The 10,330-nt window shown below is 52.3% G+C and overlaps 1 protein-coding gene and 5 non-coding genes across 7 annotated transcripts; 4 read left to right on the top strand and 2 right to left on the bottom strand.

Moving 5' to 3' along the window:
- Positions 1–63: 63 nt before the first annotated feature.
- Positions 64–136, top strand: Trnak-uuu. The gene has a single exon. It is a non-coding gene; the product is annotated as a tRNA-Lys (tRNA).
- Positions 137–605: 469 nt separating this feature from the next.
- Trnaq-cug lies at positions 606–677 on the top strand. Its single transcript has one exon. It is a non-coding gene; the product is annotated as a tRNA-Gln (tRNA).
- Positions 678–950: 273 nt separating this feature from the next.
- Positions 951–1,032, bottom strand: Trnal-uag. The gene has a single exon. It is a non-coding gene; the product is annotated as a tRNA-Leu (tRNA).
- Positions 1,033–1,611: 579 nt separating this feature from the next.
- Trnar-ucu lies at positions 1,612–1,698 on the top strand. Its single transcript is given in 2 exon segments — positions 1,612–1,648; positions 1,663–1,698. It is a non-coding gene; the product is annotated as a tRNA-Arg (tRNA).
- A 50-nt stretch (positions 1,699–1,748) lies between these two features.
- Positions 1,749–4,747, bottom strand: Hes7 (hes family bHLH transcription factor 7). 2 transcript variants are annotated; one of them, XM_021213871.2, is made up of 4 exons: positions 4,691–4,747; positions 3,578–3,673; positions 2,937–3,024; positions 1,749–2,624 (listed from the first exon to the last, which is right to left on the bottom strand). In XM_021213871.2, exons 1-4 carry the CDS (start codon positions 4,730–4,732, stop codon positions 2,173–2,175), a joined length of 678 nt encoding a protein of 225 aa, XP_021069530.1. In that variant the 5' UTR covers positions 4,733–4,747; the 3' UTR covers positions 1,749–2,172. The 2 variants fall into 2 exon arrangements, with proteins under 2 accessions (XP_021069530.1, XP_021069528.1); XM_021213869.1 differs by having other exon boundaries at positions 2,173–2,639; positions 4,691–4,732.
- Positions 4,748–6,314: 1,567 nt separating this feature from the next.
- Trnag-gcc lies at positions 6,315–6,385 on the top strand. Its single transcript has one exon. It is a non-coding gene; the product is annotated as a tRNA-Gly (tRNA).
- Positions 6,386–10,330: the final 3,945 nt, after the last annotated feature.

Below are 10,330 nucleotides of genomic sequence, written 5' to 3'. Positions count from 1 at the left end.
ACACTAGTATACGTAGGTGTCATAATATATTCTTTTAGGCAAAAGTGGGACACCTTGCCAGGAGCCCGGATAGCTCAGTCGGTAGAGCATCAGACTTTTAATCTGAGGGTCCAGGGTTCAAGTCCCTGTTCGGGCGCTCAACCTTTTGGGAATCTGCACTTACAAACCTATTGTTAGGCTGTCTTGTTTGATTGCATTCTTTTAAAAGAAAATGTAAATTGAACCTAAGTTCCAAACAATAAGAAAAAGAAGGAATAGCATTGTGATAAAGTGTTAGCTATACAAACAAGGAATACATCAAGGAGAGTAAAAAAGAAGATGGAGAAAATATTAATAATACACTTCATTTACTACAATATTGAAAATCTTATTTTAACCCTAAATTGGTGTTTTAAAATCCGCACTTTAACGAATTTTTAAATTACCTTTCTTAATCTTCAGGTTTAGAAGAAAGCACTCATATTTCAGGTCCTCAGGTACTCAATAATCACATTTAGTAGTTGACTTCATGTGTTTGTTTTGGTTTGTTTCAATAAATAATGGAGTGATATACAAAATGGGATATAGAATAATGTATATAATTTCTGAGAGGCAATTGGAGAGGGGGTTCCATGGTGTAATGGTTAGCACTCTGGACTCTGAATCCAGCGATCCGAGTTCAAATCTCGGTGGAACCTTAGCATTTTGATAGTATATAATAAAAGTGTTTGCAATTTTTCATGCTTAGATGTCTGTTACAGATCTTCTAGTAGAATTTTTAAAAGCACAATTATATACACCAAGATCTGCGCTGAAATTGAGTATAAGAATACTTATTTCAATAGTGTGTGTCATCTCTTGTCTATGAATATGGACGCAATCTTGGGTTTTGTTGACAAGAGAAAGTTCATAGCCAAGCAGTGGCTCGTTCTCATAAAACTAAAGAGGCCTTCAGGAGAAAAACTCTGGCCTGGCAGCGGTGGGATTCGAACCCACGCCTCCGAAGAGACTGGAGCCTAAATCCAGCGCCTTAGACCGCTCGGCCACGCTACCCGCATGGAAGCTGCCATTTCCCGTCGTCTTCCTAAGAGAGTAGAAGGAAGTCTGCTCAACGCTCGCAGCCAGGAACAGACCCGAATTTCTTTTGTTGCTGTATATTTCAAACCCGGAATGAGGACTCACCGACGCGCTGAACGACATAGTAAAGAAGCGAAACAAACGGTCCCAAAGACACAGAGATTTACAACAAAACAAGTTTATTTAGTGGGATCAAATCTGGGAACCGAGCAAGTCTGAGCTTGGTAGCTTACGCAAGGAGCAGCCCGAGCTTTGCACTGCTGGGGAGCTCAAATTTCGTTAAGTCTCCCTCTCTGTTTCTCGCGCCTGCATCCACCCTGCCTGTCACCTGGCTCACGCGCTTTCCACACACTACACTTCATTCTGCTGACCGCTGAGGCCTTCACCTCTAGCTCCTATGACGCTCCGCCCAATCTCCTTGCGCGCGCGCGCGCGAACACACACACACACACACACACACACACACAAAAACACACACAAACACACACACACAACTTTTTTTTTTTTTCCCTATACTGGTGTCCGTAAGCCGAAAGGAGGCGCCGCCCGCCAGGTGGCTCTGTGGCGCAATGGATAGCGCATTGGACTTCTAGTGATGAGAAAGCGATTCAAAGGTTGTGGGTTCGAATCCCACCAGAGTCGGTTTTATTACGCCTTTTTAATCTTTTCTTGGTTTTTAAAAAATTTAAAGACCCACAAATAAAGTTCAGTTCCAACCTCAGTCTGTCGCTCCGCTCTTTACTTACCTGTCTCCCCCAGGGCTTGGGCCTAAAGGTGGGAGAAGGGTATGGGCAAGTAGGCGTGGCGCCAATATAAAGGCAGGCCCCTAGCTAGGGGACACACCGGGATTTAATAACGATTTTATTCCATGCACTAGGGACTCGGGAAGGGACTGAGACTGGACTAGGGTAGAGAAGGTACAATGCTACACACAGGGAAGTGGGACAGGGAAAAGGGATGGGAAAATATATATTTATATAGATACTCTAATATAAACCACATCTCACCCGCGCGCTGAGCCCGCGCGCCCCGCTGCCCTCCTCGCCCGGATCCCTCTCCTGCCCTCTGGCTGGAGTCTCTACACCACCCCCAATCTCCGCCCCAGCCCCCCAAAGCTCAGGGCCAAGGTCTCCAAAACGCGGGCGGTGGGAGTGGCGGGGCCTTGGGCGCCCCGTCTTGTCTGTAAGGCGGTGGCGGTGGCGGCAGCAGTCCGGTGAGGGGCGCCGGCGCGCCCGAATCCCCGGCGCGAGGGGAGCAGTGGGGTGGGGACCAAGCGAGGCGGGGACTGGGAGGGCCCTGGTGCACTGGGGGGCGCTGGTGCAGCGCGGGGCCAAGGATTGGTGAAGCGGGGTCCAGCGGTGGGCGCGGCGCTGGGAGCCCTGGATCTACGGCCTCGGGCCGGGGCGGTTTGGGGCGCCGGTAGCCGTGCAGCGCGGAGAAAAGCTGGGAGCGGGCGGCCGGGCTGGCGTCGTGCGCAAAGGCCGCCAAGCGAAGCAGGCACTCGCGGAAGCCGGACAAATAGCAGCTGGCGAGCGCCTCGGCGTCCTGGCCTGGGGACCGGGGGACCCCTGGTGCGGCCGGCGGGAGGACAGGCGGGCAGGGCAGGGGCCCAACGGGGTTGAGGGAAGGGACGGGGCGCAGAGATACCGAGGTCAGACGGGCGCACAGACAGAGACAGGAGGCCGGATGGACGTGCAGAGGAGGGCAATGAGGGAGACACAGAGACAGACACGCGCGGGTGTTATTAACCTCGCCATGGTGCACAGCTGGCCGCTCCCCCAAGTCCCAGGCCACCTCAGAGCCCGCCCCTCCCCCGGCCCGAGCCTTCCGGGCTCCCACCCTCCCACCCTCCCTCCGCTGCCCCACCCCCCGCGCTGTACCCGGGGGCTCCACCCGGCTTCGCTCCCTCAAGTAGCCCACGGCGAACTCCAGTATCTCTGCTTTCTCCAGCTTCGGGTTCCGAAGGTTCTACAGACGGGGGGAGGGGCGCAGAGACAGAAAGGGGTGGGGAGAGAGGGGGAAAGTGGCTAGGGGAAGAAGGGAGGGGCGGATACGGGAGCTGCGGGTGCCCCCATGACTCGCGACCGAATGTGGAGATGGCCAAGAAAGGTCCCCGTCCCACCCCGAGAACGAGCCTGTCCAACCTGAGGGAGTGGAACCAGTTCCCAACATGTGAGGTGTACGAAACAGCAACCCGGATGGTGAAAACCACCGCAGAACTGAAGCCCATTGATCAGGCGTGGGAGGTAGTTGAGGAATTTTAGAAACCCCAAGTGGGAAACTGACGCACGCTGGAAGCTCAGTTTACGGAGCCAGACCGGAAACTTAACAGACCAGCAAGGTGGAGAAGAACAAATTCTGAGAGCGAGAGGGGGTCTGGGATGGGATTTCAAGGAGCAGGCTTGGGTCGGGATGCCTTGGGACCAGAGTCACCACTCCAGCTTATGTCCCCACCCCAGTGGAAAGCTCTGGGACACGGGTACAGAATGCTTAGGGGCCTGGGGCCAGCGGTGGAACTGACCTGGTCCCTGGTCCTCTCCAGCAGCAGCAGCCTCAGCTCTTCTAGGCTGCGGTTGATGCGGTCCCGGCGCCGCTTCTCCACCAACGGCTTCAGCATCTGTGACCAGCGGGAAAGGAAGAGCGGGCCGACCGGACCGAGACTCAGCGCCGCCGCGCGAGCGTCCGATCCTGCCGCTGGGAAAACCCCCATGCGCCCCTTCCCCTAAGTCCCAGGCTGCGTGGGTCTGGTCCATTCGTTTCCCTCTCAGCCCCTGCTACTTCCCAGTTCCCTTGGGTTTCCGTGGCTCGCCCACTTCTCCCTGCCCTTTCTGTGTTCAGCATTCTCCTCTCTTCTCCCCTCTATGACACACCTCTTTTCTCTCTATCTCTATCTTGTGTCGTCTCCCTCTCAGTGTATCACTGAAGACCTTTAGGGACACTCTTTGCCCCCAGGCTAGTGAGCCGCGCGATACAGACCTAAGGTGAAAGGCAGACACATAATGCGACCACACCTCCTCTTCTCGCTCAAACCCTTCGCCTAGAAGTCGCCACTCGTTCTCCTAATATCTCTCACCTGGCCTCGCACCTCCGGAACCAATGACTCAAGATGTGGGTTCCCAGGAGCTTACAGACACCGTCCATTAATTGCCTTTCCTCTATTTTTGTTTCCACCCTCCTCCACAAACTATGTCCTCTAGCTTATCTCATGTTGTTATAATATAGCTTCGTGGGGTTTTTTGTTGTTGTTGTTGTTGTTGTTGTTTTGATTTGGTTTGGTTTGGTTTTTGTTTGTTTTTTCGGTAGGGGTGCACTCCGTGGCCTCGAACTTGCGATAATCCACCTGCCTCAGCTTCCTGAGCCCTAGAATAGGCCACGATGCCCAAATTCTGGCACTTTCCAGGCCACAAGCCTTAGCCCACAATAATGCAAACCCGTAGACCTCCTCGGCTTCCGCAGCCCGCGCAAGTTGGGCTCTGACCCTGCCCTCTTTATACTTTACAGGTTCTTTGGGTCGCACGAGCACCTCGGTCTTTTCACTCTGAGTCTCCATCCTCACCCCTAACCCACAGAGTTAGAACCTTTAAGTCCTCTGGCTGGAACAGGGACCCTATCTCCCTCCCTTCCCACATCTCACCTTGGGACCGTCCCTATTCTCAGCTCGCTCCCGGGTGACCATTGCTCCTCCGGACCCTTCAGTGGACCCAGCGCGTGCTGCCTAGATCCTTATATCCCGCCGCTGCAGGGTAGGAGGGCTAGGGCCCCGCCCCGCCCCCTTCAGCCCCTAGATGCCCAGCGCAAGGACCCCGGGCACGAGGCTCCCGGAAAGGCAGGGAGTGAAGGGGGTGGGGAAGGGGAGGAACTAGCCCCAAGTGTGGGAAGTGAGGGGAGGAAGGGGCCACAGGCTGGTTTAAGGACCATAAAGCTATATAATAAGGCGGGACCCAACTGGAGGGAGGAGAATATCAGGGAAAGGGAGTCTGCGTGAACTGGGCAGAACTCACTTAGGCATGAAATTTGGGGAACTCCTAGACTAGTAGATTTCTTGGAGGTTCACTATAGCCCCTCCAACACTGAAATAAGTGTTGGCATGCTTCTGCCTCCAGGCTGAATATTATAATCTTCTCCCAACCCCTAAAAGTGCAGAGTAGATCTGCGGGATTCTACTGGCTGGCTGTGGGAAAAGACGCTGTTGTACCTGTCCCTTCTACTCAGTTCCCACAATAACTCCGGTACTTAATCCTGCAGACGTAGTAATAAGAAGAATCTGCCGCCAAACTGACTCTATAGATACTGTGACTTGAGTCCCTGGAAACAGATTTTCTTAAGGATGGCTGGACTAAGGAAACTTCTAGGAAAAAAAAAAAAAATCCTTGAAGTATACGTGAGTGAAGGAATCTTTCCATTAACTTAGCAAAGAGGCCGAGAAGCGATACCTTTCCATTTACAAGACCTTGGTTTAAAACTAAATTCAGGAGTACCACTGGCAGGAAAACACCGTAGAGTGCACCAGTGGGTGGGAGCTCTGGAGGCCTCTAGTGACTGTAGGGGAGCAGGGAGACGTGAGATTTGCTAAAGGGACGAGAAAGGGTTGGTTGCAAAAAGGGATCCGCACCCACCTCAAACCAAGAGCATGACCTCTGCGGAAGGATGGATGTGTCAACACCTGGAGACTTTAGGACGAAGTGCCTGAGAAGGTAAAACCGAAATTTAACACAAGGAGGCCCGGAGAAAGGACATAAATAAAGACGGGGCTGCAAACCGAGCCAGAAGGTAGCTGTGGAGTCAGAGACAAAGTGGAGCCTCTTCCCAGAGGCCCTCCACATCCTGAGAGGGTTTTCTGGCAAGAGGCTGCCTTGCCAAAGGCAGAGCAGGAGGGGCCCGGTACTTGACAAAGGGGGCACCCATTTGGGATTAGGGCCCTCAGTACATCCCACCTTCCCCTACTTCAGCCAAATGGGAGCACAGATGTGTGGCCCCAGCAGGCCCCACCGCCCCCCTCCTTGGGAACCAGGATTGGGGTTGAGTTTTTTCTCACCTGCACGTGAGGCTCGGGGCCTGAGGCAGTTTGCACCCGGGTGTGGGGCCGCCCCTGGCCATATGGAATGACTTTATGGCCCGGTGGCCGGATCCAACGGAGAGAAAAAAACGGCCTGACGCTCCACCCACCTCAATCATTCTCTACAACCTTTTCCCACACCTAGGATTGGCTCTGCCTCTGAGAAGTTCACATAGGCTCATTATGAGCGACTTCCTTGTCTGCATTGGTGGTTCAGTGGTAGAATTCTCGCCTGCCACGCGGGAGGCCCGGGTTCGATTCCCGGCCAATGCATAATGACTTCTTTTCTTCTACCTCATGACTAGGAAAAAGTAAAATTGACAGCACATCAAGCAAGTATTATTCTCGCACTTTAACATTTTAACCAAAACTGATACGTAGTGTTTTGATTCTGTGGCGGGCTTGGACGTTCCGAATTTAGTCTCTGACTCCGCAGGTCCTCACAACCTACCCCTAACCCTGGGGAGTTCTGGCTGCCTCGACACACATCTTTGTCCATATTCCCTGAGGCGCGACCCTGAGAAAGGACACGGAGCTGGGATCCCTGCCCAGGAGTTCTCTCCTTCCTCAGCAGGGGAGGGCCAGGTCTTCATGGACTTCCCTCTTCCTCTCTCTCCCTTTCATTTTCTGTTCTCTGAAGCACCTTTTCCCCAAATCCAATCCTGGGCATTTCAGTTTTCCGTTTTTGCTGGTCCCTGAGCACTTCTCAGTGACGCCATCTCTCTGATAGTTTTTTTCAGGTCTCTCCGCGACTTCTGCTGGGGTCCCTCCGGGTCTAGGGTGTACTTTCCGACTTCTGAGTCTCACATCCTTCTGCTGCTCCCTCTCTAGGCCTCTCCCGGCTATCTCGTCGTCTTTCCTGGTCCCTGTCGCCTCCGGCGACCCTGCGCTCCCACGCTCGCACCCCCAGTTCCCTGCGGCTCCCTGGCCCGCCCCTTGCCGGCAGCTTTGATCCCGCACGCGCCGCGCCCGGGAAGGGCGGGACCCGGCACGGCCACCTGCCGGGGCCACTTGTGAGCGACCCGGGGGCCCTGACGCCCCGCGCTGGCTTTCCGCTCCCCTCCGGAGCTCTCCGCCACCCTCCGCGCCCCTCCTCCCGGCCTTCTCTGGCTCGCACCGTCTCAATTCCGGTTTAAGCCTTCCTGTCCTCTCCGGGCTGTCTCCTAAAGGTTTCAGCCTGGCCTCAGCCTGGAATGTGTCAGTGACAACGCTCCCTTCTCGGTTCCAAGCAGGGGCCGTGGTCCTAGGAGAAAAGTAAACAGTCTTGGCATCTCTGTGAGCCCAACTGGTACATTTGCCCACTCAGCCTAAATCTGTGTGTGCCTTCTATGTGCCCACTCTTGTAAGGCTTTCGGGTTACAGGGGCCCAGAGCTCCCCTGAAACGTCCATTGTTGGCGGGGATGGTCGTGTGGAGACCGGAAACATCCAAGAAGGCAGAATAGGATAATTTCACATGGTTGTAAGGATAATTGCAAAGACGTGACAGTGCAGTACTAGTGGGGATAATATCTCCGCACGGTCAGCCATGAGTCCAAGCAAAACGAACAAGTCCTATAGAAAAGAGATCTGCTGGTGACAGCTAGAGAAAGAGAACCCGGAACAGAGGATTTGGGGACGGCAGATGTAAGATGGAATATAAGATTAAAAAAATATATAAGTCAGGCATAGCCACAGGAATAGCTTGGGGGTTAGTCTAAGTGCAGTGGAGAATTCAAGGCCAGCCTTGGCAACAAAGACTGCCTTCGAGTTGGCATCCTAGTTTGAGCCATTGTTCTGTAAGAAAGAGTAGCAGTTAGAAAGCCCCACTTTCCCAACACCATGCCCTCCATCTGCCGACCACTCGATGGGAAAGGGGTCTTCCCTGCTACCTGAAACTGATTGCCCACCGCCATCGGACATCAACTCGCTCATCTCCAGCCCCCACCCCCACCCCCCAGATCCTGGTTATTCCCACGGCCTCAGAAGTGCTATGGGCCATTTGATGAGAAACGTGCGAAAGGCTCATTTTGGAAAGTTAAAAAAAATAATAATAATAGGCTTTCCCAGTGGACTGAAGGCCTTTAGGGGCGGCTGGATGCGGGGGTAGGGGGAGTAGAAGAACTTCAAGTGCAAGGCTGATTCACCATGATGCTAGTGCAAAACGAGGGACCCTGAAAACTGTCTGGGGAAAGTTCCACCAAGGTGTTCATAGGGCCTATAGAACTCTGTAAATTACACATACACACCAAGAAAAAGACATATACAAAGTAGGTAGACAGTCTGCTGAGAATATTGTGGAGGTCTACCAGGAGTTAGGTTGCTTTTCTGGCATTTGTCAGTGTTCGTGTCAGTGTGATGATAACGTGCTGGCTATCAGTTATCATCACAGTCATCATTGTACCCATTTCTGAGACAGGGTCTTGCTGTTTTGCCTCACTGACAGTTTGTCAATATTATTTTCTATTAGTATTGAGGATTGAACACAGAGTTTCCCCCTCTATTGGTCAGCTTTTATTTTTATTTTTTGAGACAGGGTTTCTCTTTGTACTCCTGACTGTCCTGGAACTTGCCCTATAGACCAGGCTGGCCTCAAACTCAGAGAGCCGCCTGACTCTACCTTCCGGAGTGTACCACCACTGCCCAGGGCCAATTTTTCGAGACAGGGTTTCTCTGTATAGCACTGGCTATCCTGGAACTCACATTGTAGACCAGGCTGGCCTTGAACTCAGAAATCCACCTGCCTCTGCCTCCCGAGTGCTGGGATTAAAGGCATGCGCCACCACACCCGGCCCAATTTTTTAAAGATATAAATCATTACATTCTTTGCTTTGTTCTAAATATTACTTATTATGCCTAGTTTTGTATTGTTTTGTTTTTTCTTTTAAATTTTATGTACACTAGGCAGTGGCAAGCATACAATTTTAATCCCAGGACTTGGGAAGCAGAGGCCGGAGCATCTCTGAGTTCCAGGACAGGACGGCCAGGGTTACAAAGAGAAACCCTGTCTTGAAAAACCAAAAATAGAAATAAAAAACTATGTGCTTCTCAGGCCCTCCAGCCTAAGGTTACCCTCCAGTGAGACCGGCTGAATGAACTGGGTGAGTAGACTCCAGCTCCTTGTCCTGGTGCAGATGTGGTGGTCTTGTGAGGATGTGGCTGTGGTACCTTTATTTGAGGGTGTGAGTAGGGTTTCTCTGAAGGTCACAAGAAGACATGCTATGGCTATGTACTAACAGTACAGGCAGATACAGGCATCTATGTCCCCCTATGCTCCCTCTATGGTGGGCCACACTGAAGTTCGGGGGAGGGCAGCACATGGCCACATGTAGGCCTCTAGGGATGCAGTGAAAGGAAGACTAGGAACAGCTGGTGGTCCTCTTAACTTCCCCTAGCCTACTGGGGCAGCTCCCCGGGCCTGGCTTCCAAGCTCCTTGTTCTTTTCTTTTAGTTCTTCAAAGGGAAAGTAGTCTCCTTAAGATACCCTAAATCCTGAATAGGGGGATGTTCCTAGACAGCTGTTTCTGTATCCTTAGAAAGCAGGAAAACTCACTCTCTCAGCCAAAGCAGCAAAACAGGGGAGAGTTCTAGGCTCATAAAGTAACTGTGGCCTGACTTCTTGGTCTTTTGTTCTATGAGTCAAAACTAAACTGGGGGATCTCAGACTCGGATAAAATAGAAAAGAGCGCTTTTTTCTTTTCTTTTTTTTATTCCTTTCTTCCTCTCCCCCCCTTTTTGTTGTTGTTTGTTTTGAGAAAGGGTCTCAACTGGAGAGCACTTACAAACTTTAAAAGCCACAGCTACAAAAGTTGGTCGCTGCCTGCCATCTCTTCAATCCTCAGTACATAGTTACCCTACCTGCTCTGTTCCAGGCCCCACAGGGACAGCTCTGAACAAAACAGGCAGTGAGCTCTGCCCTTACTGGCTTCTGCTTTTGTGGGGACACAGTCCATACGCGTTACATGAACTCCTAGTCAGTAGGTATGGTGGAGAAAAGACAGAGAAAGGGAGCAGAGGGTAAAAACTGTAATTCTGCAAAGCCTCATTCTAGAAGAATGGGGCGTCTGGATGTGGCCATGCCTGGAGTCCTACCACTTGAGAGGCAGAGGCTGCAAAATCAGGAATTCAAGTTCTTCCCCACTACATGAGGAGTTTGAGGCCAGCCTGAGCTACATGAGACCATGCCTCCAGAGAGAGGGAGAGAGGGAGAGAGGGAAGGAGGGAGGGAGGGAGGGAGGGAG

Source organism: Mus pahari, chromosome 14 (assembly GCF_900095145.1).
Source record: "Mus pahari chromosome 14, PAHARI_EIJ_v1.1, whole genome shotgun sequence".
Lineage (NCBI taxonomy): Eukaryota > Metazoa > Chordata > Mammalia > Rodentia > Muridae > Mus > Mus pahari.
The sequence above is the reverse complement of the archived record's forward strand: the minus strand, read 5'-3'. Positions and strand labels throughout refer to the sequence as shown.

Excerpts from the sequence above, each read along its gene's own strand:
- Hes7 (XM_021213869.1), bottom strand. The coding sequence starts at position 4,732 with ATGGTCACCCGGGAGCGAGCTGAGAATAGGGACGGTCCCAAG. Across the intron at positions 3,674-4,690 it reads AGAATAGGGACGGTCCCAAG|ATGCTGAAGCCGTTGGTGGA; the intron begins GTGAGATGTGGG and ends CGCTGGTCACAG. Across the intron at positions 2,640-2,936 it reads AAGCCGGGTGGAGCCCCCGG|CGCCGGCCGCACCAGGGGTC; the intron begins GTACAGCGCGGG and ends CGCCTGTCCTCC.